Source organism: Neodiprion virginianus, chromosome 7 (genome assembly GCF_021901495.1).
Source record: "Neodiprion virginianus isolate iyNeoVirg1 chromosome 7, iyNeoVirg1.1, whole genome shotgun sequence".
NCBI classification, from domain to species: domain Eukaryota; kingdom Metazoa; phylum Arthropoda; class Insecta; order Hymenoptera; family Diprionidae; genus Neodiprion; species Neodiprion virginianus.
Window position 1 is genome coordinate 17980970 of NC_060883.1, and position 26978 is coordinate 18007947.

The 26978-nt window shown below is 35.3% G+C and overlaps 2 protein-coding genes and 1 long non-coding RNA gene across 5 annotated transcripts; 2 read left to right on the forward strand and 1 right to left on the reverse strand.

The window, feature by feature from the left end:
* The first annotated feature begins 16 nt into the window (after nucleotides 1–16).
* LOC124309632 (chromodomain-helicase-DNA-binding protein 1) lies at nucleotides 17–16748 on the forward strand. Of its 2 annotated transcripts, XM_046773449.1 has the most exons (23): nucleotides 17–1476; nucleotides 4185–4297; nucleotides 5789–6079; nucleotides 6590–6778; nucleotides 6863–7032; nucleotides 7151–7314; nucleotides 7418–7577; nucleotides 7670–7982; nucleotides 8112–8319; nucleotides 8416–8693; nucleotides 8787–9513; nucleotides 9598–9843; nucleotides 9920–10087; nucleotides 10166–10292; nucleotides 10521–10681; nucleotides 10754–11115; nucleotides 11216–11453; nucleotides 11829–11948; nucleotides 12048–12275; nucleotides 12423–12746; nucleotides 12836–13410; nucleotides 13500–13613; nucleotides 13746–16748. In XM_046773449.1, exons 1-23 carry the CDS (start codon nucleotides 1468–1470, stop codon nucleotides 13966–13968), a joined length of 5508 nt encoding a protein of 1835 aa, XP_046629405.1. In that variant the 5' UTR covers nucleotides 17–1467; the 3' UTR covers nucleotides 13969–16748. The 2 variants fall into 2 exon arrangements, with proteins under 2 accessions (XP_046629405.1, XP_046629406.1); XM_046773450.1 differs by lacking the exon at nucleotides 5789–6079.
* A 1503-nt stretch (nucleotides 16749–18251) lies between these two features.
* LOC124309651 (uncharacterized) lies at nucleotides 18252–19542 on the reverse strand. The gene is made up of 2 exons (XR_006909283.1): nucleotides 19411–19542; nucleotides 18252–18916 (listed from the first exon to the last, which is right to left on the reverse strand). It is a non-coding gene; the product is annotated as an uncharacterized LOC124309651 (long non-coding RNA).
* A 278-nt stretch (nucleotides 19543–19820) lies between these two features.
* Nucleotides 19821–25876, forward strand: LOC124309642 (saccharopine dehydrogenase-like oxidoreductase). 2 transcript variants are annotated; one of them, XM_046773489.1, is made up of 8 exons: nucleotides 19821–20005; nucleotides 21300–21472; nucleotides 21794–21969; nucleotides 22320–22636; nucleotides 22719–22865; nucleotides 23136–23226; nucleotides 23331–23593; nucleotides 25115–25876. In XM_046773489.1, the coding sequence occupies exons 2-8, from the start codon at nucleotides 21301–21303 to the stop codon at nucleotides 25218–25220; spliced, it is 1272 nt and encodes a 423-aa protein (XP_046629445.1). In that variant the 5' UTR covers nucleotides 19821–20005; nucleotide 21300; the 3' UTR covers nucleotides 25221–25876. The 2 variants fall into 2 exon arrangements, with proteins under 2 accessions (XP_046629445.1, XP_046629446.1); XM_046773490.1 differs by lacking the exon at nucleotides 19821–20005 and adding an exon at nucleotides 20125–20147.
* Nucleotides 25877–26978: the final 1102 nt, after the last annotated feature.

Here is a 26978-nt window from a genome sequence, read left to right on the forward strand (position 1 = left end):
TCAAACTCCTCCTTTTCCGTTGTGGTTGTGTCACAGGGTCTCCGGGTAATATTTTTCGTCTTTCATTCAGTACAAATTACACTTGTCCTACTGCTTGGAAAAAAGTCTCGTTACATTTCATTGGATTGGGTAAATTACATGTATTGTTTTAATGCAAAATAATTACGCATACGTTCCTTTACAGACCATTGTATAAACAATAATTACGCTCTGCTTTTGGCCCTGTCCCAATGTAATGGAAAATGAAAGCTTTGTAGTTTACTAGTCCGCCTTAGAGCGGCGCTTTGTACCCGCATGATGACGTCACTAACACTTTACATAACGATGAATGCATATATGTATGTGTACACATAACACACACACACAGACACACGTATGGATACGTAATTTCCTAACTACTTACTTATACCCGCACCTACTACGCGTTGCAAGTTTTATACAAAAATATTCGAATCTCGAATTTCATTTCAATGAAATGTTTGTTGTAGCGAGAGATGAGAGGAATTCTCTGGGTTCATTTATTCGAAATCAAATCTTTATGTATCGCAAGACTCATCGAACTATGCCCGTTAAACCCGCCAACGATAGAAAGAGGGAACAAGCTGCTGTCTTAAAATTAATTCTCTGAAACTGAGTATCGCGATCGAAGATTTTTCCTCTTTCGACACCGCATCGTGAGCAAGGTCGTTATGAAGAAAGAAATAATAATCATAACAATCGCGTAGTATTCTGGGTAAATTTCAGGCATTCCCCCCACACGACAATTAAAAATGTCGGCCAAACGGTTGTGTCTCGATGTTCAATTTTCTTTGTTCTACTTCTATTTTCTTTTCTTTCCGATTCATTGTGAGATGACCCAAATGTTGTGACACATCGTCGTCACGCGATCGATTAATCAATGATGAAAATTACGCCGGTTTCGCGTACATATATATTCGACGGATGTATTATCGATCGGAACGTTGCAGGATGTTTTTTCTTGAATTTTCATCCTCCATTATTAATGTCGTATTTTTCCCCTCTCTTCTCTGTAACTGGGCAAGAAATATGTCCTATGTCCACCCGAATTGTTTACTCGTAATACGTTCCATGTAAACGCAGTTAGAAATCGTGACGCAGCGGCGCTCACCTGAAACGGTCATGGCGCCGGGTGAGGCGCGAGGGGTGAGGTGATGTCCCGCGCGCGCAATGCATGATGGTACGTCGTACCGTCGAGAGGGACGCAAGAGGGGGGGAATCGAGGAGGGCGACGAACAAGACGGGATCACAAAATGGCGGCCAAGCTCAGGTCCGTGACCATATAGTACGGGAAAATTCGATATTATTGAACAATGTCGGGATATAATATAACCAGTGATATCTAGTATCGTGAATACGTTGTTGTTTCGTAATCGGAAGGGTGAACAGGGGGTGAAATAGTGCATATTCGACGTTAAATAAGGAATTTGGTTTTACTCGTGAAGGGGAATGATGCAGGTGAGTGGACGGGTACGAAAAATAGTCAATTTTCGAGCTTTTCTCGCAATTTTCATCGATAATTATTTGTTTTTATTTACGATATGAGCGTTACCGTTTATCTGCGATAGCAATTTGCCCGATGCGACCGCGGTGTTGTTTGGAATAATGTAAAATACCCCTTGCGACTTGCGTTTTAATCATCTGCGGCTAGAAAATGCTTGATAATTGTTAAAATTATTATTTACACCTGTATTTCAAGGGTTTCTACGTGTAGGGCGGGGCCTTGTGCCCCGACTGAGCCCAGGGACTTGTCTCTCTGTTGAACGAATTTTCCACAAATTAACAAAGTCTTGATCATCCAAATAACCTATAAGTTTGTTTACATTCTACTAACAACGAGTTTTTTCAATTAAAATGTCAATGTTCCAACCATATTTTCCCGCAAAACCATTCCTCACTATTTTTCCCAACCTTTGGTAACAGTTATTCAAATATTCGTGACGGACCCATTTTTGCAAATTGAGCTTAAAGTTTGGGCCGCACGCTATCCACATAACCTGCAACTCTTTGCCTTGTGACATTACTTCAAAAATTATAATCCTTACTGCCATTGGTTTTGGCAAATCTTCCAAACTTACTTACTATTCTATTCAAACTTTGACCATCATTTTCCACATCATTTTCATATACTTTTACTGCTTCAACCGCTTTGTTTCATTGTGCGTAAACACAGCAGTATTCCCAGTATCGATAAAACATTGTGCCAATATGTTTTGCATCAGTTTTATCCTCAAACCCACCTAAGTTATTCAACTTTCTACAAGGCAATAATATCTGCACTGTACGACTTAAAAGCCCAAATTAATCTGATTTAATCACGACATCCATTTGATATTCGACAGCCATACTCATCTGCTAAGAAACGTTGTTTACAAGCTTATTGTTAATGTCGTCTGATTTTCACTGCAAACAAACTGTTGAGTAAAACGTAAATTTTTGTAACATTCGTCTAAAAATTTATCGCATTGCTATTGTAAAAGTATATTTCTGCTTTTAATGCTATTCAATTCTTTTGCGACGAAATGAAAAATGGTCCTCAACCGTTTTTTTATTAAACTCGTTATGCCACACAAACTATTTTCGCAAATTGAACAACTGCAGAAAAATAAAAATAGATAAAATACTAAGGCTCATTGCTAACTTGAACTAAAGAGATAAAAGATTTCGATAGTGAAAGCGTATCGTGTACATAGAATTATTTTCATTGCTAGTTGTTTTTTCTTTTACAAATTATAATAACTACTCTGATTCAATATTACTATTTGCTTGTATTCCTGAATTCGAATGTCAATCAAATCATCTTATTCGTTTCTATATAGTTGAAGATTTTATCCAAGTAGCAATTATTCATATCACTGTAAATATATACGTATAGATATATATATAAATATAGATATATATCATAAAAGAAAAGAGAAACTAGCATTATTTATGGCAATGAAAGTTTTGTTCTTCCATCTGATGGTTATAATGCGAATTAATACTTAGCATTAGGCACTGGTATTATTTCTCTTATAACTTAATTGGGATGCATGATTTAATTCTCACATAGTTTCGATTCAAATTAGTGATAAATAATTGCATTACAGCTATTGAATATTCCTTGCGAAGTGTATATTCATATTTTTTCTATTGGAACGCGTAGAACTCAGTTTTTTATCACTCAATATTATTTCTTTATCGTTGATCAGTGTTTCGTATGCTTTTTACATATCTAGGAATCTACATTCGATACTTGGAAGAGCTATCGCATCACGCATATATTTTTTTCCCCCAATCACCAAACTGTTAGAGATTCAAATATGTAAAGTTCGCTGGACAATGTTTGTGGGGTAAATTTTGTCGGAGATCTTGATGAAAAATAACAACTAATATAAGGTCACCTTATTTAAACACCTGGATTTACATATTGTACACAAATGATTGTATCAACACTGAAATGTTGATGTAACTTTTGTATTATTAAATAAACCTATTTATTACACTTTAAAAACAGTATATAAGTCATTTTATCTCCATCCTTGTATGTAATATATCTAAGCTATCTAGTAAGCAAGGTTGCATCATTTGTTCTATGATCTGATTCCGTAAGCTAAGAACGCACAGAATTTACATCACCATCGACATCTGTGGACAAAGGATAAGGTGGATCTTGGGATGCCTGCAGTATAAGTACAATAAGTTTGCAAATCTGGAGAAAAGGATAGCAAAGTAGTTTTAAATCTGAATAAAACCAGCAGCTTTACTTCGCGGTGATTAAGAATAATTATCAAAGCAACACAAGCCATATCGGCAAGCTATAATTGCAATAAATTCGTTGCTTTTGGTATAATACGGCATAAACAAAATGGCGGCTGAATTCGACAAAATGGCTGCTAAGCAATCTACGGAATTTCGTAAACAGGAAATTGTATATGATGTAGCACTGTCTAATTGAATAGATCTATAACAAATTCTACTACATATTTGCAACAGATAGTCAAACCTATTAGCGTTATTAATATTATTATCATTCCTGTTCCTAATAATATCATTGGTATTGAATTACTGGATAAATATTAGCACAACATATCCAAACAACACCGTGGTATCTGCTCTTTCTTATTTAGATGTCTGTATAAGCGATTACTGATTATTAGATTGTATATTTCGAATTGCATTTACAGAAAACTTTAGATTCTGAGTCTGGTAAGGAATCTGGTTCAGATTCGGAGAACGAGAGTAAGAGCGACAGCTCATCATCCGGAAGCAACTCCGGATCTGGTTCTGGATCAGACAGGTGTGTATATGCAGTGAATTGAAAGAATTGAATTTAGTAATAACACACACAGTGTCCAATTGTATCAGGGAAAACCTGGATATCTAAAAAAGCAAATTATAATCTCTGATTTAAGTTTCGGAATATTTTTGGAAACAATTAGTAAATTGAATTCTGGTACATCTAAAAGTATGCTTCATATTTCAAATACTTACTTCGAATTCAGAGATAGAAAGTATAAAGAATGAGTAAGATCTTCTATGATTTCCATTGGACGTCGTATTGTGTGAATACTAAAAGATTGGATGAATGGTTAATAAAATTAGGTGAAAGCCAATTTCAGTATTTAAAATTTTGTTTTGTGGTTTTTCTGAGATCAGATCGATACTTCTGGAAGTTTCACGTGATTAAAAATCAATCAAGCTACTTGCTCAAGCTTTGCACGCCAGTACTAACTTTACCTTGCTGATCTTACGGCTAACTGTTATTTGTTCTTTGAAGCTGATGTTGGAAAATAAATAAAAAGAGGCATTGTACTACCTGCCACTCCACAAATGAGTTTCAATTTACAAAAGTTGTACATTTTTCTTCACTTTACATTCCATACTCTGATTTACCAATAAAGATTTTTTTTTCATTTACTTTAAACTTTGTATTGAACTTAGAGACATGCTAATGATTATTACAATCAGATCATTTCGGCTCTGGATACAATGGCCAGAATTTAGTAGTTAGTAGTTTCGATTATTAGATTGGGGGATACATAGAATTTTTCATATTTCTTGTGAACTTAAGTTTGAAAAACTTTATGATAATCTATAAAGTGATAAATGCTCTTGAATATTTGTATTTTAAATCATAGTTTAGGAGTGAGAATTAGATCAAGTTGCGTGTTTGCCTTACTTATTACTACTACATCGTTTCATCATATTATGTCAATACCAGAGTCACTGTAATTTTGATCTACGCTAAAGACAACAACAAACAACTACTTCGCAGAGTGAAAAATTATCGAACAGTATCATTTTCTACACACATGAAAATATTTCTTATCTAAAATGTTTGTAAAATCGTACAGTGAAAGTATTACATCCGAGCGTAAAAGCTGAATAATGATATAGTCATTTTGTTAATTCAGTCTTGTATTTAATCATACAATTATAGATATTTCATCAATATTTTACGAGACACTGAGACGTCAGAATTTAATATTGAAAAACTTAAACCTGACACATCACAAGCGAGCAACACGTGGACGATTATCGTTATCAGATATTAATCCTGAACAAAATTTTAATTCTCAACAGAGATAATACTTATCTTCTGTTTGAATCAATACATTATCTCTAAACTTACAATATGGTCAATCATTATGCGAGTCAACAGATATCTCTTATTTATTCATTCATTCATTCATTTACCAATATTAACCAACCCCTTGAAGGGGGGTGACAAAAAAAAAAGTAATACTAGTATAACGAAAAAAACAAAACTGCTTGGCTGCTAACGCAGTGACTCTAGCTCCTCAAGCGGTTCTGGTTCAGCATCAGGTTCGGACTCTGAAAAGTCAGATAAATCGTCGAAATCGGATACTCCTGCACAAAGCGTTAGCATTCAAAGTAAAAGCTCGGTACATAGCTCAGAGACAAAAGTTCGACATAAAAGCGACTCGAGTCGTGAATGGGATGAAAACCCAGACGTTTATGGAATCCGAAGATCGGGGAGATCCCGCAAGGAACCAGAGAGGCTCACTACGCAACGCGAAAGCGATGGCGATGTACGACGGAAGGGTCAAAAAAAAAGGTAAGGAGAATGAAATAGATAAAACGCTATCATAAGTAAGTATTTTATTATATCCTTTGGTATTTCTGTGATCGTAAGGAAATTTCATTGTGATAAAATTTGAGAAAAATGCAATTGCTCGAAAATTCAATTACAATTACACTGATATTTGACGGTAGCGGAAAGCGATATCAAAGTCTTAATTATGAAACTTCAATTCTTCTGTAATTCAGCAAACCCCACGTAAGCGAGTTGAAATTTCTCTTGCAACAAATGCATTGCATTGACTCTCGTCAACTTGAATCAGGAAGTCTGTTTTCCATGTTAAGTTATCATCATGTATTCTTTGAATTGTTAGACTTTTTAATTGCTGTTAACAGGCTAACATAAAGCTAAAAATTAATTTCCAAGTGTGATTTGTTTCCCAAGCTTCAAGCCTTAGTCGTCGAGTTTTGTGTAATGTCTTAATACGCGATATAACATCTCACAGTGGCACTCGTTTACTTATCATTGCAACATTTCTTATTTCAGTACTCAAAATTCCTGGAATTCTGACAGTTCAGAATCAGAATCGGATGAAGCTACTAAACGGAGACCTCCGCCAAGTAAATCGATAAATCGTCGAGCAGCGCAAAAGGTGAAAGAAAACACCCGTTCACGTCATAAACGAATATCAGAATCCTCGGAGAATTCTTCGTTTGACAGCGATGATAATCGAAGGTGAGCACGCATCAGTATTAATTTAAAATTGTTTGGGCTGTTATGATCGTTAGGTAATTCAACACACGATAAATATCAATTTAGGCAAGTCACGCGACGGGCTGGAACGGCAGTCAGTTACAAAGAACAGAGCGAAGAGGGGACTGATAGTGAGGATATAGTCGAGGTTGACGAAGCATTGGCGACTCCGTTGGAACCAGATAATGCCGAAACCATTGAACGAATTTTGGGGCAGAGAAGAGGAAAAAAAGGAGGTGAGTTTTAGTAAATCGATGCGAATTATAGCAAAATCACATGAACGCAACACAAGCAAATCGTCTTACGATTTCTGGAATTTTATAACGAACGTGTATAAACTTTTGCTACTGTTAGTTACTGGAAATGTGACGACTGTCTATGCTGTTGAAGAAAACGGTGATCTGAATCCTACAAATTTGGCGGACGAAGAAGCCGAGACGCAGTATCTAATAAAATGGAAAGGCTGGTCGCATATACACAATACGTGGGAATCAGAGGATTCTTTGAAGGCGCAAAAGGTATGAGAAAATTTTCGAACTTTTCTACAGACTGGTTGTAGATGGAAACTGGAGTATATTCTATTTTACATTTTAAACCGATATTTTATTTCGTTTGTCATAGGTGAAGGGTATTAAAAAATTAGAAAATTTCGTGAAGCGAGAACGGGAAATCAAACAGTGGAGAGACTATGCTGGACCTGAAGATATAGACTACTTCGAATGTCAGCTGGAACTTCAACAGGATTTATTGAAAAGCTACAATTACGTAGAACGGATAATTGGTAAAAACTTGTTAATTGTTATACTTGATTGGATAAAAGACTAGACGAATTTTATCTGCGCCGTTATTTGTTGAAATAATATTTTTTCACAGCTGAATATAACAAACCGGATTCTGGACATCCAGATTATTATTGTAAATGGGAAAGTTTACCATATGCCGATGCGACGTGGGAAGATGGAGCTTTGATAATAAAAAAATGGCCTGAGAAGATCAAGGAATTTCGCGATAGGGAAGATTCGAAAAGAACACCGAGTAAACACTGTAAAGTATTAAAGTATAGACCAAAATTTCATCAAGTCAAAGGGCAACCCGAATACATGGGAAGGGGGAAAGATTTAGTCTTGAGAGACTATCAAATGGACGGATTAAACTGGTTGATTCATTCTTGGTGTAAAGAGAATAGGTAATGCTGTGAGATATATGTTATATATTCGAAATTAGTTATCGAAAATCAAGCAAGTGGCGATAATTTCACATGACTATGAATCAAAGATTATTAATAATTTGTTGATGTTTATTTTTTCATTCTCAGTGTGATTCTCGCGGATGAGATGGGTCTGGGAAAAACTATACAAACTATATGCTTCCTTTACTACCTTTTTCACACGCAACAGTTGTATGGACCATTTTTATTGGTTGTACCATTATCTACGATGACGTCTTGGCAAAGAGAAATGGCACAGTGGGCACCAGATATGAATTTTGTAACTTATCTTGGTGATGTGACGTCTAGGAACGTGGTAAGTGTTGTGAATTTGGCAGAATATTTTTGTTCAATGTTCTCTTTGTTATTATTATTATTTTTGTTTTACTTGATGTATTTTTACGGCTTACAGATCAGGGAGTTCGAATGGTGTTATAGTTCAAAGAGGTTGAAATTCAACGCAATTTTGACGACGTACGAAATAGTTTTGAAGGATAAAACGTTCTTGGGGGCCATAAATTGGGCCGCACTGCTCGTCGACGAGGCGCATCGTCTCAAAAATGATGATTCACTTTTATACAAAGCATTGACAGAGTTTCATACCAATCATAGACTTCTTATCACCGGAACTCCGTTGCAAAACAGTTTGAAAGAGTTGTGGGCATTGCTGCATTTTATAATGCCTAACAAGTGAGTGAATTTTTTTTATTTGTATTAAGTACTCGGTGAAACTGATTCGAATTCTTTAAACGGCATGTATTACAATTGTTTTTAAACACATAGGTTCAACTCTTGGGAAGAATTTGAAAAAGAACATGACAACGCGGCGCAAAAGGGTTACTCAAAGCTTCACAGGCAATTGGAACCATTCATTTTGCGTCGAGTGAAAAAAGATGTAGAGAAATCATTGCCGGCTAAAGTCGAACAGATATTACGTGTCGAGATGACCTCTTTGCAAAAACAGTATTACAAGTGGATACTTACTAAAAATTATAATGCCCTTCGCAAGGGTGTTAAGGGATCGACGACAACGTTTCTCAACATTGTTATAGAGTTGAAAAAATGTTGCAATCATGCATTCCTAACTAAGCCAACGGACGGTGAAAGGCGAGAAAGCAACGAGGATTATTTACAACAGATAATTCGTGGATCGGGAAAATTGGTTTTGTTGGATAAACTGTTAGTACGACTCCGAGAAACTGGTCACAGAGTTTTGATATTCAGCCAGATGGTCAGAATGTTGGACATCTTGGGAGAATATCTGCAAAAAAGACATTTTCCCTTTCAAAGATTAGATGGAAGCATAAAGGGAGAGCTCAGAAAGCAAGCGCTGGATCATTTCAATGCAGATGGCTCGACAGACTTCTGCTTTTTACTGTCAACCAGAGCTGGTGGTCTTGGAATTAATTTGGCAACAGCTGATACTGTTATCATATTTGATTCTGATTGGAACCCGCAGAACGATCTGCAAGCCCAGGCTAGAGCTCATCGTATAGGTCAAAAAAACCAGGTATTTTATCTAGATTTAGCCACAACGACAACATCTCTTAACTGACATACTAATGGAGAATTTGCCCCGTTTATCGTTTGACAGGTGAACATATACAGATTGGTGACAAAGAATTCCGTGGAAGAAGAAATAGTTGAACGTGCAAAACAAAAAATGGTGCTCGACCATTTAGTAATACAGAGAATGGATACAACGGGAAGAACGGTCTTGGACAAAAAGGGTCCCAACACAAATAATAACCCTTTTAACAAGGAGGATCTAAATGCTATTCTGAAGTTCGGTGCCGAAGAATTGTTCAAAGATGAAGAAGACGGGGATGAGGAGCCCACTGTAAGTTTGTTCGATCAAATTTAAATTAACTTCAACGTCATTGGCAATAAAAATACGCTCTTTTGATTGTTTATAGTGTGACATTGACGAAATACTGCGACGTGCTGAAACCAGAGACGAAGCCCCGGCCACGGTAGGAGACGAACTCTTATCGGCGTTCAAAGTTGCCAGTTTTGCCGCTTTCGAAGAAGAGACAGAGCCGATTCCTCAACTTAATGAAATTGACGATGAAAGTAAAGATTGGGTGAGTATTGTTTTGCACAGCTGCAAAAGCGATCGTTGATGTACAATATTAACTTTGGATCTATTTTTTTTTTTGCAGGCTGAGATTATTCCTGAAAATTTTAGGAAAAAGCTTGAGGAAGCGGAAAAATCTAAGGAAATGGAGGATCTGTATCTACCACCCAGAAGTCGGAAGACTCTTCAGCAAATCAATCAATCTGGTGAAGGTAACTTGTTTTAGAGATCAAATGCATTTAAACAAGTGCCTGAAGGTTATCATTTATTGGATTTGAAAAATTTATTTTAACCATTGATATAATTCTAATGAAATCACTCTGTTTTATGTGAACACATTTTCCACATCATCTTTTAAAAATGTCATTGGATTGAGTGTATAGATCTAATAACGCGATACTGAAGTACTGAATATACAAAATCTGCTAAATATTTTATAGAAGGAAGGGGTAGAAAACGCAGAAAAACTACGGGCGACGACAGCGAAGATGCTGAAGATTCGGGAAGCGAGGCAGAAGGCACCGATGATGAGAGGCCTAAAAAGCGGGGTAGACCAAGAGTCACTCCTAGAGAAAATATGAAGAGTTTTACCGACGCCGAGGTGAATTGATTATCTCAATCGAAATTTCACTCCGCAATATTGATTTTAAATAATACAATTTTGAATCATCAGATTCGAAGGTTCGTCAAGAGCTACAAGAAGTTTGGGGCTCCGCTGAAAAGATTAGACGATATTGCAGCCGATGCCGAATTGCAAGAGAAGCCTATGTCTGAGTTGCGTTACTTGGGCGAGCAGCTAAGAATCAGATGCGAGGCTTGCTTAGCAGAGTTTGAAACTATCGCTAAAGAAAATAAAGGGACTGAAGAGGAAGGCCGTGGTCCAGGGCGGAAAAGAGGAAGAGGTCCAACCTTCAAAGTTGGCGGCGTTATGGTTAATGCAAAATCCCTTTCTGCTGCTGAAAAAGAATTAGAACCGCTCGATGCCGCACTCCCTGCAGATTCCGAACAGAGAGCCAATTGGCACCTTGATATAAAGTAAGTTCTTATCGGAGTCTATTAAAGTTGTAGATAAGTTTGGATAAATTCACCGGGTTAGAAAATGATTGTTGACTACCAATTATGAATTGATGTTTAGATTAAAACCGGCGAACTTTGACTGCGATTGGACTCCAGACGATGACTCGAGGTTACTTAGAGGAATTTATCATCATGGAATGGGATCTTGGGAGGCGATTAAATTGGACGCAAATTATAAACTTGGTGACAAAATTCTCCCTCACAACGACAGTAAACCTCAAGTTAAACAGTTGAATACACGAGCTGAGTATTTATTGAAAGTGCTCAAAAAGCAGATGGACCTTAAACTTGGAGTGGTGAGTTCTATGATTGATAATTTTTGGTGTTTTAACAAATTCCAAAGATCTCTGTTTGTGCACAGTTTGTAACGATGAAAAATTGTGTTTTTATTAGCTTGTAACAAATTGTTACGAACCTCTTTCCTGCGCACAAGAAGCCTAGCAGGTGGAGAAATCGATTTTTTTTCCTGTTATCCACGTTTCCTGTCCTAATTGTTTCCTATTCCTTCTCAACAGGGATACGTCCTGTTCTCCCAGATCCTTACTAGATCCGAGGTAACATCGTCAGATTTCATTTTCTGTTCAGAAATGAGAATTCATGTGTGAAAAATGCGAGCGAGATCTGTCGTGTTATTCTCATACTTAGGTTTCTCGTTATATTCTTTATTTCAGACCAGAACGAGAAAGCCTCGGAAGCCTAAGGAAGTAAAAACTGTCATTACTAAAGAAATTGTCGAGGAGAATGACAGTTCGGGAGATGAAAATAAAAAGCTCAAGCTTAAACTGGACAAGGTAAAATCAAACTTTTATGAAATAAAGTTTACTTGTAACATAAGGGGAGATATTCTACGATAGATTATGAAATTTCAATACACGAACGGAAAATTTCAGCAACCGGTTAAAAAGGAGGAAGAGCCTTTGTGCAAGAAAGAGCCGAAAGAAGAAGGCGAGGTTACGTCGGATGATAAGAAAAAGGATAAAAAACTGAAGAAAGAGAAGAAAGAGAGTAGAAGAGGGAAGAAAAACAAACAACCTGTCGGTCCAATGCATTTTACGGCCAACAATGAGCCTAGAGCTCTTGATGTTCTTGGTGATCTTGATCCGTCTATATTTAACGAGGTAAGTTGGTCGTCTAATCTCTTATTGTTATTATTTGGGCTAGATTGAGCAATCCAATTGAGTACGATTGGATATATTTCTATTTGAAAGTATGTTAATTTTCCTAATCTATTAATATCTAATCATAATTAATGCCGTAATTTACAGTGCAAGGAAAAAATGCGGCCCGTCAAAAAAGCTCTGAAAGCTTTGGATAGGCCGGATCAGTCTTTAAGTCAGAGTGAACAAGTAACGCACACCAGGCAATGCCTCGTTCAAATTGGGAATCAGATAAATATTTGTCTGGCCGAGTACAAGGATCCCGAACTTATAAAAGAGTGGAGAAGTAATCTATGGTATTTCGTGTCTAAATTTACGGAATTTGACGCGAAAAAATTATACAAGTTGTATAAACATGCGACTAAGAAGGATGAGACTAGCTCGAATCCAGTATCCAGCCCCGAAAAGAAGGAAGAAACTGTCAACCCGAAGGTACGTCCAGTAAGACAATAATTTGCTAGGTTTTACAAACCCGACATTAATTTTTTACTACAATGTACGAGAAATTCTTTTCATTTCAGAAGCATAGTGAAAAACTACACGATAAGCACAGTGAGAAGCATAGTGAGAAACATGTTGAAAGACATACGGATAAGTGGAGCGATAATTCACAATCCAAAGATAGTAGCAGCAAAGATTCACAGAGACAACAGGTGAAACGTAGAATAGACGAAGTGGAGGAGAATTCAAATAGCAGTACTCCAAACAAAAAACATCAATCTATTACCTCGGTTACAAATAGTACGACGACTGGTTCCACGACGACGGTAACAACAACCACAACAACGACGCCAATTGCTGCGAACACTTTGATGGCAAACTCGAATTCGAATTCCAGTAATTCATTGAGTAGCGAACAACCGTCCAGACACAAGGAACCAAAAGAAATCAAACATAAGGAAATGAAAAGAGACAGAGATCGAGATAGGGAAAGGGAAAGATCCCACGGCGAAAGAGGTTTGGATAGATTAGGCGGAGCGAAAGATGAGAGAGTGAGGAGAGACAGCGGAGGTTACAACATCGGTGGTCATTACAGTGGAGGACGCGAAGATGATCATTGGGTACCCAGAGACGGTAGAGATCCTCGAGACAGCAGGTAAAATGTGATGCGTTTGAACTTTGCAATTGGTTTATTCACCTATTTCGTCATAGTTAATTGTTAATTAACGTTCCGCTGCTCGACAGGTTTGGAGATCATAAACGAGAAAGATTCGAATCTTACGGACGTATGCCTAGCGGTTATCATCGCGACAGAGACAGAGAACGTGATCGCGGCATGCATATGAACGAGAAACGAAGGTATGCGTTACTTATTGATGTAGAAATCAATTTTTTTTTTCTCATTCTTTGCCTGTATTAAAGCTTATATGAGTATTTGCGAACAAATTTACTTCTACTGAGAATTGAATTTCCGAACTATTATCTTTGCAGTGATTACTATAGATATCCTCCAGGCCCTCCGGGTTATGGATATGGTGGTCCAGGAAGTTATGGAAGCGGAAGCAGCGGTGGTTATCCACCCTCAGATCTACCGCCTGGACATTTCAGAGGACGAGCATACCCAGGGGATGGATATCCTGGTGATTGGAGGCCCAACAAAGACTATAGACGTGATTACGACCGTAGGCCACCTCCGCCGAATGCAAATTCCTAGTGCTCCTTTCTCGCCACCGTCCTCGAATGTGTCGTCAACCGGTTGTAAAACCTGGTTAAAGTTGCTTTGTCGTCTATCATTCATTTCAATGTCCTCGTGCCCGTTGTGAATTGTTCTCTTGAGGCAAAACTTGGAAAGGTTTGCTTTTTGTATTATGTTACAAGTGCGATATCCATTATTGTCATTCAAGAAGTTGATGGCATTTAACACGGCAAAAAAAAAAAAGACGAAAAAAAAATATCACTACGATTTAGAAAAATAAAAAAAAAAAAAACAAAAGGGAGGCAAAGAAAAAGGAACGAGAAAACGGAAAAAAACGAAATTAACTATTTCCACCCGTACAGAATAAAATACAATTTTATATCGAGCATCTGACTGATTTATCATATAGTGGAATATATGATGAATTTTGAATAAATATAAACATGGTTCGAAAATAGATGCCGAAAATAACGAAGAAAATAATATACATATGTATATTTAAATATGGATGTATGTATTAATCTTCAAGAATTTTGCAAGGGTGACACCTCCGCGAGACTTCTTTGAATTGGTAAATTTTAAAACTTGGAACAAAATATTGAAAAACACAAAACAAAATAGAAAACTATGCGAAATTGTTACCAATTAGATTCTCTATTTGTAATGAGTTTCAGATTATAAATTTACGATTATTTGTTTTTTTTTTTTTAAGTTGCTAATCAATACCATATACGGAGAAGCTATTTATTTTTCTTGCTTCACGAGTTGCTGTGCAAAGACCGAAATTCTGCCAATAAGTTAGCTTTTCATGACTTACAATCATACACTGATTTGACGCCACTTTATTTTATTTTTTTTTTATTTCATTTCATTTCTTCACAAAGGAAATAGCTAACCAAACTTTATCGATTAAACCAATCACCGATTCAACGTAACTGTGAAAGCAAGAAGTTATAATTGATTTTATAAGATATTAATTTTTACTTAGGCATTTACTTTATTATTAAACTTCTTGGTCATTTGCACGGCATTGCTTGTTTCGTTTGATCAGTTTATTGTGCAATTTTTAAAGCAATGAGTATTAACTTGATAAAAAAAGAAATTAAGTTTAAGCATGTATATTTTCTCCGATCATGTCAACGCATCGAGTAAATATTGGATCGTAATCAATTGTTCTTCGACAGGTCTTTAGGTATACATATATTCATTGATACAGTTAAAAATAATATGATCTGATTATTTTGTTTCGATCCAGTAATATTATTTCATTCAGTTTCAGTCAAATTTAAAAACCAACTAGAAATAAATACGTCCGGAACTCCTTAACCATTATTTATTATGTTTTTTATATGTCATTTACGATGTGACGGAGATCAAGTAACGGAAAACAAATAAAATAAATATATCTGTGTCGTGGAATCAGCGGTGAAATCAGAGATCATATTGTGGCGATTTACTTTCTTTTTTTTTTCAATTATCACATTACCAACTACCTTGACACCGTCTTCTCAAACAGTTTCTCTGTTTCAATACCTTATATTTGTTTTTTGGAAACAAATGTTGAATATATACCCAGGCACGTTGTCGATATCGAAATTGAACTAACTGTACACAAATGATTTAGAAGTATCATTTTTGTAGTTTGATCATGATCCGCTATTATTATTGACAATTTGGTGATTCATTTTTCAAATTCCATTCATTGTTCGTAAATTAATTTGATCATGCTCGTTCGCCTCTAATATAGTGCTATCAGAGGGTAAATTGGCATTTATTTCATTTTAATTATTCAAAATGAGAGACAGACGTTTTTTCATTATAAAAAAAAAAAAAAAAAAAAAACGCAGATTTCGATGTATATCATGTGTAAATAATATAAAACGTATTAACAGAGATAAACGAACGCTAAGGTTATATTGTGTGCACGTGAAAAACAAAGATATGATAATATTGTTTAGAGTCCGTTTCGAAAACTCTGATACTAAAAATGCGTGATGCACCGTTTAATTAAGAGATGAATGACAAAACAACCCCTGCTAGATTAGATTTATATTTTTTGATTAAATCAAGTTGAAGACGTGAAAATGAACAGAGCCGTTTATAATTTATTAATGGTCGAATACGGAATCATGATTTAGATAAGAGTGAGGTAGAAATGTTGTGTATATATTATAATTAAGTAAGCAAAAGTAATTATTGATAGTGTATAACAAGAGGTATGTAGTTAATTATTATATCATAAAAATCAGTTTAAACGCATAATATGATGGTAATGTATTTTATCTATCTTCATTCTAGATAACTTGATATTTCTGGAAATATATGGATGCATAAGAACGAGAGAGAGAGAGAGAGAGAGAGAGAGAGAGAGAGAGAGAGAGAGAGAGAGAGAGAGAGAGAGAGAGAGAGAGAATAATGATAATTATAATAATAATAATAACCGCAGGAAACTTACAACTATTGAATGAATATATGTCATTTGTGAATATAATTTTTTTCCTTTGATCCATTTTTCGTTCTAACAGAAGTGAAGTGACAATTAAAAGTGAACTGAAACTTTAGGATAAGTCCTGAAAAACTTGGAAAAAAAAACAAAAAAAAAAAACAAACAAATAAACTGTATTTATTTATAAATCATCTGAAAAAGTAAAACCATGTATAGCTGGACAAATTAATGCTTCTTTCTAGCACAGTGTAGAAATGAATAACGCTTAAAAGTCATGTAAAGGTGAAAGTTTGTATACAAATTGAATCTGTCCAGATTCGCCATTAAAACAGCTTAAGTATTGGTAACGGTATATGAATTATTTTAATTTTATCTCACACAGTAGCGACCTATGACTTGTATAAATGTATACATTATTGGTTGAAAACGATATGCTCAATTTACTGTATCGATCACTTCAAATATTCTTTTGGACAGTATTATTGGAGTAGTCGTTCTATTGACATTGACAATGTTGACGGATAAGATTTTTAACGTTTTTTCAAACGACGCAATTCTGAAGTATCGTTACAAGGATAGTTAAAATCCCGTTTTCTAATTTAAAACATAATCTTATCAAACGCGAGTTGAATGACGTTCCACAAGCCTATACAGGGTTGTAAATATCGTTGTGTAATAATATTTATTATCACTTTCTTTTCGTCGTTTATAAAGTTTCCTTTCGCTACGCGTAAAAGTTGAAAAATAATTACGCATCACCAAACTGATAAGGGTTTACTTATATTAACTACTAAAAGCTGTTCGCGGCAGCGGAAAATAAAAATAAAGAACAACATTAGCGGAAGTATTAAATTGCGTATGATGTATGTGTGTTGTACATACATGCTTCGAATCTCATATATAAATATACTAGTTAAGGAATATTAATATACACATATTAATATTCAGCAGATTACGTCACACCGTATGATAAAAACACGTGTATAAAAAAGAGAAGAAAAGAAACTAAGAAACTCATAAGATGACGTTTTAAACACTTGCGTATGTCTCACACACGTCCTTTCGTAAAGTACGTGATAGGATTACTTTCTGATTAGTATTTTCGTAGAGTACAGAGTAGCTTGAAATGGCTTGACTCGATGTTATTATCAGACGTTTCTAATTACTGTGGATTACCTATTACTATTCGCTTGAGCAGTTAAAAAATTCAAGCATTTGCCGCGGCATTGGAAAGAAAAAAATATGCCAACATTAATCTCTCAGTTAACTATACATTTTACAGTTTTTTACACGTTTTCTCGTGTACGATATACGGGAAGTTACTGCTCATCTCAATCAGCCGACGAAACTAACGCGTATGATTTTTTTTCTTTTAAACAGTGTCGTAGTTTCAATAACAATAAAGATGAATTCCGAATATATGACGAATTGGCTGTTATAATGAAAAAAAAAAATTCACAGTGTTGCCGTGCAATTCTCGAAGATCTCCATATTCTCAGTAGTTTCACAAAAGATTCTTTATGAAAAATGAAATTTATAAGAATTTTTTGAATAATTAATAAATTAAGTAATAATCTTTTCTCTCAATTGAAATTTCGTGAAAACTGTATAGTTTACGCCCTTTTGGTTTTTGGCCCTTGATTCGTATGTTGTCCATACTATTTGGTTTATGCCATCACTGATAACATCACAATTATACAGAATACTTTTTTTTTATCGTCGACGGTACAATACCATTGTTATTATCGATATTACAGTAAGTAATACGTATACACGTATTATAATTTCTTATTGTCGTTAATGCGGTACTATTTTTATTACAAATAACGCTCTCAAAACTTTTTTTTATTGCACAATAGAGAGAAGAGATATCGCTTAATATTTCGACTATCCCACTTCCACCTAGTTATTGTAAAATGTGAGAAACAAACGAATTCTATCAACACAAATTTTACATACAAGCGTGTACAGAAAAATATGTCAAGATCGCACAGTAAGTTTCAGTGTATTTAGATTCTTTATAATTATTTTCGAATGCTATATGGAGAAGACGTGCTCTAAATATTTTCATTGCATGCTCTTGAGTTTCCAGAACATTCCCAACAAGAGTTATGCTTGAAACGTTCGGGATTCTATCTTATACAATCTGCGTAAACGGTTAATCAGGAAATACGTTTGCACAAGGTAATCAAGTAACCAGGTGCAGAGATAATTTGTTTTTTGCTAACTACAGCTTTGCCCGATTATGCGACATACACTTTAGATATTTTGTTTTTGTCTTTATAATATGTAATCTTCGTAAAGTTGACGAGTTTCCGAAGAAATTTTGTCGGATGAAATGGGAGCATAATATCTGCAAATAAAGCCGGGAACTATATTAGTAAAAGGTATGTTTTTATTTGCCAGCTATGATAAACGACAGCCTTAAAATAAGTTTAAATGTAATTTTTGTTTTCTGAACGTGGTAATTAAATAACCTTGGCAAAAAGTAGTATATTTTATCTTCCTGTAGCCGTGATTCTGCTGGAACGAAAATAAAACTCGTTTATGACACGTTACGCAATATACATACAGCTGGTATAGAATATCGCTTTCCAGCCGGCACAAGACTTAGAGTCGTCAAAAAGACGTCTAAATGATATGTCTTATGACCTATTTTGTGAGGTATAAGTCGCCAAGGATATCCTTTAGGTATGACGATATATTTTCGGGTAAAAAAATTGGTCATAAGATATCATTTGGGCATCTCTCTGACGACAAAAAAAAAATACATCGCATTATACTTTGCACTCTATTGTGAAAAACTACTTTATGCTAATCGGATTGAAAATGGTAACTACTGGAACAATATTCATTACAGAGAAACAGTCCGTGACCGCATCAGTGTTTTCTTCAATCGCGAAGGAATAGAAAGGACACATACATTTCAACGCATCCTTATATGCCAGTATGAATGTATGTATGTATAATAATTCGATACAGGATACTGATGGCTTCTAATAAAATTCACTCACCTTCAGAGAGGCTGATTATAAAAGACCCAACTTTGGCTTGACGATTATAATAATCCAAGTAACTCTACGCGTTGACCTCTACGGATACCGATGATAAATTGTCTGTTTTATCATCAGGATCCGTAAAGTTACTTGAATTATAATCGTCACGTCAGAGCCAGGTCCTTTATAATCGCCTCTCTTAAAATGAAGTGAATTTTATTAGGGGCCATCGATACAGTCATGCAAAATTTTCGCCTCCACGCTCTAGGTGTAGACATTCATCGCTTTTCTTAACTTCACGTCAGCCAATAGCGCCGCAGGTTTTATCGGAAGCAGCCAATCAGCTGCCGAAGCCGGCCTTCGTTTGATCACGTGACCTGTCTACCCTCATCTGTTTCGCATGAGTAAGACGGCGCTGCGCAGTTTGAACCGCCTGTGTCTTGTATGCTTTTGGAGTTTGGAACGGACCGGCGCAGCGGAAAGTCTAGCGGAGCGGAACAACGCTGTGCGTTTCAACGGTTTCAACTGTATAATTTATCGCATTTACTCGGTTAATAAGCGAAGAGGTATTAGTCAAACCGTGTCCACATCATCGGGAAGCTATTCTCAACGAGTAAGTATGAAAACTTTGTCGAGTCAAGGCGTATTTATTTTCCTTTATTGGTTTAATTGCGCTTAGTGACAGCTAGTTGTCGGCTTTCGAACCGAAGCATATTTCACGCCACGAATTGTGGTTCACTTCGCATCGAACTCACGTACGTTCTTTTTAACACACCGCAATTATTTTATATACAATACCTCTGTTTGATTGCTTGGATAAAAATTAAAACATTATTTAAAAAATCAGATAATCGGTTAAAACTAGTCGATTTCAGGCTTATATTGCTTTTTTCGCCGTAATTACATTCGGGGCCAAATCAGCTGCGGATCATATCATTTATGTAATGCACAAAAGCTGGCCAGCGGTTCGCCGGTTTTCACAGTCGAACGTTGACTTTACTCCTGTATAAATACGCGTTTTAATTAGTGATTGATTCTCGGTTGTGGTCTGTAAAGTGTAATAACATCGGTTTTCACCCACGCATATTTTCAGGGCGTGGCATATCGCTTACACTGTTTGTAAATATAACTCTGAAACACAAGTCCGGCTTTACGCACGTAGTTGCAACGAATATATATACATATATATATATATATATATATATATATATATATATATATATATATATATACCTGCGAATGTACGTTATACGTATTAATTAGGTAGCCAGTTGACATATATGCGCAACTGCATTTTCAATCGACATATGCTGTATGTAGAAACTCTGTTTCGGAATGTTTATCGACTATAACTTAAGTCTGCTATCGAATTAGTATCATTAAATTGAAATCATTATCATTTACTCCTCGACTATGATTACATAGTTAACATATCGATACTATTCACAAATTTCTTTTGGCAATCGTCTTGATTGTCTGAAAATTATTTTAATTTCTTGGTGATCGAAGTTATTTTTTTTTATTTCCAATTCTCTGAAAGAAAACACTTAAATTTCCTTTGTTAATTTCTTTAACAATCTCTGCCAAGTTTTTATTCCTCGTATTAATTTATCGTCCAATATAATATATTCATTTGTCATGCTCTGTCAGAGAGATGAGAATACCATTAAATCTTATCAGACAGAAATTGTTATTCATTCCCTGGTATTACATGCAATACACTGAGAAAAGAACTTGTTTAAATGTGTTCTTGCAAAGTTCTTTGGAAAACTGCCGAACCTACAAGATGTAATAAAAAAAACTCGTAAAAAATATTTCTAACAATAAATATATCTATAATTTATTGCTTCTACAATCACAGAAATACATATATAATAGATGCTTGTGCATTCTTTTTTTGCAAACAGAATGGCGGAAGAACGTTTGGACATTGTAATATTTGGAGCGACTGGTTTTACTGGAAAATATACCGTTTTACACGCAGCAAAGTTGGCTGCTGAGAAGTCGTTTTCATGGGGGATTGCTGGTAGACGCAAGGAGGCATTGGAGGCAGTGCTCAAAGAATTTGCACCTGATCAAGGTGATTACAATGAACGATGATAACGAAACCCGTCTAGCTGTTTGCTTTGACGACTTACTGGGAGTGATACGAACGTCGCAGCCCCAACAGCGCAAAAGTTGAAAACCTTTCTAGCAATATTCTGTACTGTTAGGCGGCAGTGAATGAATCAAAGTTTTTGCACACGTTAAATATAAATAGACGATAATCTATTTTTAAGATGATTAGTCAGTTCCTTACAAATAACTTTAGATATTTGTGTATCAATAATGCGAACGAGGCATTTTTCGTTTTTTACGTTCTTGGAAATAACTGGAATATCTTCTTTTTTTCACATTGCAGAAAATATTCCCATCATCATTGCTGATGTGAACGATGAGGAGTCGCTGAAAAAAATGGCAGAACGCGCTAAAGTTATTGTCAATTGTTGCGGACCTTATAGATTTTACGGAGAGCCGGTTATCAAGGCTTGTATTGAGGCCAGAACGCATCACGTTGATGTCAGTGGTGAACCGCAGGTAATAATCACTTATATAAGTATTAGTATTTATTAATATCCATGACAATGTTGGAAAACTAATTAGAATAATCTGTCTCAAACGAGTCAAACAATTACAAAAACATAATAAATCTCTAAAAGCAGAAATCCAAAAATACTACACTAGAAATACCATACAATTAAAAATATCTCATACTAACAAAAAACAAACCAAAACGGTCGTATAAAAGTAAAAATAACTACACAATCAAAATATAATGAATAATTAGAACATACGTTAGAAGAAAGGAAATGCAAGTTGTGACGTAGATTTTCGTAATTCTGTTTTACTTATGCTGTGTATTCTCTCGATTAATTTAATTTCTGCAGTTCATAGAACGGATGGCACTGGAGTATGGAAAGCAGGCGAAAGAAGCAGGGGTTTACGTAGTTAGCGCCTGTGGATTTGACAGCATTCCCTGTGACTTGGGGATTATATTTTTGCAAGAAAAATTCAATGGAGAAGTGAATAGTGTCGAAACTTACCTTAACTCCTGGAATACGAAGAACACTGGAGGTGCTTCGATCCACTACGGAACATGGGAATCTGCCGTATATGGATTGGCTCACGCTAATGAACTCCGCGAGCTCAGAAGAAAACTTTATCCCGAACCTTTACCTAAGTTGAAACCAAAACTTGAATCCAAGTAATTTGAAAGATTTTCACGTCTGAGCTAGATCGTTACTTTGAAACGCCGAGTTATTGCAATAAACAATCGACTTTTTCAGAGGCAGCATTCATAGAAGTGCTATATCTGAAGGCTGGTCAATGATATTCCCAGGATCTGATCGATCAGTCGCGCTGCGTACTCAACGCTTTTTGTACGAAAAATACAATCAAAGGCCAGCACAGATCCAAACCTACATGACATTTAAGTAAGTTTGCATTAGTAGAATGATGCAGGGTTTTCTTTTTTCAAATCGGTACATGTCTTCTAACATGCACAAGTTACTATGCTTTAGTACTACTCAAAAGATCCGTCCGTGATTTCTATTGTCGATTTTTCAAACAAACAGTTTACAGATGCACCGCTGTGTTTTTATAATTTTTTTCTTCTGTTTTGTCTAAATCTGTAAATGCGATTAAAACACGGTTTCTGTAATGTTATTCTGTTTCGTTTATTAATCACTTTTTTTATTTTGTAGGTCCTTCTTTACTTTACTCGCTACGGCTGTTATTGGTGCAGTATTTAGCCTAATGACGAAATTCGGATGCGGACGAACGCTACTTCTTAAGGTACAAATTAGAATTGGATAATATGCATGAGTAATTGAGTATAGTCACATCAGGTCACATCTCTCATAGCGACCGCTACGTGAACAATATATTTTCATCTACAGTATCCAAAGTTGTTCTCTGGAGGATTCGTTAGTCACGAGGGTCCCGCACCGGAATCAATGAACGACGCTCATTTCTCTCTAACTTTTAAAGCTTGTGGCTGGACAGAAAAACTAGCTGAACCAACAGATGAGCATAAAGAGCCTCCAAATAAGGAAATGATAACCAAAGTCTCAGGCGTTAATCCTGGATATGGCGCAACCTGTATTACTCTCTTATTTGCTGCGCTGACCATTCTAAGAGAGTCTGATAAAATGCCGGACAAGTAAGTTTACTTCTAAATATTCCTACAGAATTTTCCTGATATTCAGTTTTTAGAGTTCCATGCATTCTTAAATGTGCAAGATTGTTGGCAGCTTTGAATTGTGAAGAAATGTATTGCGTAAAATCTATCCTTTTAGCACAAAAAAAGTATGACGTACATCGAAGTTGGCAAAAAAAGTAGCACGATATTTTTAACAGTGTAAACATGAGGCTATTTTAGTTTTTGATAGCAAGGAGATGAGGAGAAGGAAAATAAATGAAAGCAATGATATAGTAAGAAACTCGATACAAATTGACTATTGCACAGCGTGCACAGCGTAAACAATGTTTAGATTTTGGAAGGCAATTAAGATACCTTCAAGCATGCCTTAATAATTAACGGAGTAGAGTATGGATTGGTACTTGGATTACAAATATTAGAAGAAGAGTTCTAGCGTGAAATATTTGAAGAATTATGAATCCCGCCAAAACGCATCTCTGGTGCAAAAACCTTTCGCCATTCTATCACTTTATGCAAAAAACACATTTCGCAAAAATACTTGACACAAATAAATGTCCTCATCCTTTATAGAAAAAAAACTATCACATACTATTGCCAAGTACATGTCTGTTAATTTACAATGAAACTTAATATAAATTTCCGAGCGAGATTCAAGCAGTGCCAACTGTCTGTGCCTGTGACGCCGAACTATAAATGTGCTATTGCACTCTGTTATCGCTGCGTGATTGTACTCGGCGGGCGATTTTCTTTTTACAGATATAGAGAGATATATATACTGTAGTTTGAAAAAGGAACGAAAAATTCTTCATCGAACTAACGATTTCCACGAGATTGGAAATAATACGCATTACATATGTCAGTTCTCCGTTAACCGATTGCATTGAAATGGAGTTTAAATGAAAGCTCGGCAAAACTACGTTATAAATAAAATTGTCATCTGTCACATTTCATCGATAAGGAGGAGAAATATGTGATAACATTTTGTTCCTATAGCTCAAAGGATTCTGTTCGCGATAAAAGAGCGTACATCGGCTCGTGAGCTATATTTTTATTTTTTTTTTAATGTACTTGGTGCGAAATGCGACCACATCTCTTGATTATTGATTATTCTGTAATTTATTTTTCCCAGCTGCTGCTGTAAGTTTAGTAGATATTTTATCCCTATTTTTCATTGTCAAAAAAAAAAAACGTTTTTAACGTGTATTCTTTAATTTATATTTTACGTGAATTCGTACTCTGTACAATACACAGACCTATTTATGTCCATTGTATTTACAATCGTGCTATTCTGAAAGTCGGTAGCCATGTTCGCGGTAAAATTGTAAACAGTCTTAATTTGGAACTACTTGAAGAGTGTTCAGATTCATTTATTCAATATTGAACCTCAAGCTAATTGAACATTTCTCAAGTTTCCCGCAGCGTCGGAAATATGAAAAACCTTAAAAATTTCTCACAGACTTGGATATAAAGCTGATCAAATTGAAGTTGACTGAATAATTATATATTTTGTTGTTATTTCAGCGGCGGAGTTCTTTCACCAGGCGCAGCTTTTGGCAAGACCTCAATTATAGAGGAATTGAATAAACACGATTTGAAATTCGAAGTAGTATCATCCATTGAAAAGTAAAGGTAAACAAACTATGAAACTTGATATCTCCGAATGTTTCGATCGACCATACAATGCATAATATGACAGCCCTATTTGTATTTTCTTGAATTTTGACTGATATACGCGAGGTGAAGAGATCTAATTGAATAATAATAATATTCTACTATATTTTAATACAAAGTTTATCGCACAAACATGTACCGTTACATATATAATATCGAAGTAAATTATATATTCCACTTTCAAGGCATAGTATAGTATTATATAACGATAAATAACGGACAGCTTTCTACGAATTCAATACACTGCAAGTAAAATTCAAGATTCTCTATAATCCGTGAACAATCGTTCCATTGATACGCATCTGTTATTCTTTTATTTTATTTTTTTATACTAATTATATTATTATTAATCGTTAATATACCCATGTGCATTTATATGTATTAAACATGTTAACACTTGATTTACAATATGAATTAAGAAGAAAAGAATATAGTTATCTTTGTACTTATAGATATATATATCTACATCTTAATATTCTAACAGAAAAGTCTTAATTTTGTGATCATTTCCGGGTATAAAAATAGAAACCAGAGGTGTTATACCCATATACCTAATAAACTCGTTACATTATTTTGTACAATGTTCTATGAATAAAAGAAAATGTTTGATAATCATTCGTCATCATCGCATATGTAATTCATTTACATTATATACACGCATATATACCCTGAAGCGATGAATGAATTTATTTCTGAAAAAAATACTCTTCATATTATACGGTAAATGAAAAAAAAAAAAAAACGTTAATCGGGAGACGTCGTGTCATTATTATTAGGTCAGAACCAGTTGTTGTTAAAATTGGTATTGAGAAATTCAGTCGAACGTGTGCTATTCAATTAACATATTAGGGTATATTTATATATCTATACCTATAGATCTATGAATGTTGTGCGATCATAATCATCAAGCCGCTTGATTTGACAATTTCATTTTTTGTTTTTAATTTTTTTTTTTTTCTCTTATCTGTCTGATATTACATCAAAGTGAACATTACATAAGGAAGTAAGCGATTATTATTACAACAGCCGTCGGTTGCGATTTTCAAAGGTGGATTGAAAAAAAAAAAAATAAAAAAAAAATAAAAAAAAAAATTGTGTACGTAGAAAAGTAGGTCAAGATCTTAGTTTTCGATATTGCAAATCACGAAATCATGTATCTGCATGATTTACACGTGTGACCCCACCACATCTGTGACCTTGCTACGATAGTATATGCGTCTCCATTTTACATTGTGACATTAATTATGCAGCCGTTTAATATGATTATACTCTGAAAAGCAGTCGATAACTCGTTTCACGTGATCAATGTGCTATTATATTTATTCACACATACGCACGTGTGATACACGCGTGCCCCGCATATACGATTGTAAGTATATGTATATACGAATTCGACTCGAGGCCTTCGGCCAAATGTTATCGACCCGTGTTTCGCGGGGATTTAAAAGAGGAAATGAATTCCGAAGTAGGTGAAAAAAATGTTGATCCAAATACGTTTTAAACTTGGAAATGACGGACAAATAACTCCCTCGGCGCATACTTTGACAGAATAGTATTGTAATTATTGAAATGTTCACTGCCATTGAGATTAAGATGCAAAGATATTAAAGCCTATTTCCGGTCTGGAATCATTTTTTTACAATTACGTACGCTCCGTGCTTGCGTCGCGAAGAATTTTATCGAAAGATCACTTTGTTTTTTTTTTTTTTTTATG

What these genes read in the sequence shown, in the direction of transcription:
- LOC124309642 (XM_046773489.1), top strand. Translation starts at nt 21,301, where the DNA reads ATGGCGGAAGAACGTTTGGACATTGTAATATTTGGAGCGACTGGTTTT. An exon ending in ATGTCAGTGGTGAACCGCAG is followed by an intron (nt 21,970 to 22,319) that starts GTAATAATCACT and finishes TAATTTCTGCAG; the next exon opens with TTCATAGAACGGATGGCACT. An exon ending in GACGAACGCTACTTCTTAAG is followed by an intron (nt 23,227 to 23,330) that starts GTACAAATTAGA and finishes TTTCATCTACAG; the next exon opens with TATCCAAAGTTGTTCTCTGG.
- LOC124309632 (XM_046773449.1), top strand. An exon ending in GAGAAGAGGAAAAAAAGGAG is followed by an intron (nt 7,033 to 7,150) that starts GTGAGTTTTAGT and finishes TGCTACTGTTAG; the next exon opens with TTACTGGAAATGTGACGACT. An exon ending in AATCAATCAATCTGGTGAAG is followed by an intron (nt 10,293 to 10,520) that starts GTAACTTGTTTT and finishes AATATTTTATAG; the next exon opens with AAGGAAGGGGTAGAAAACGC.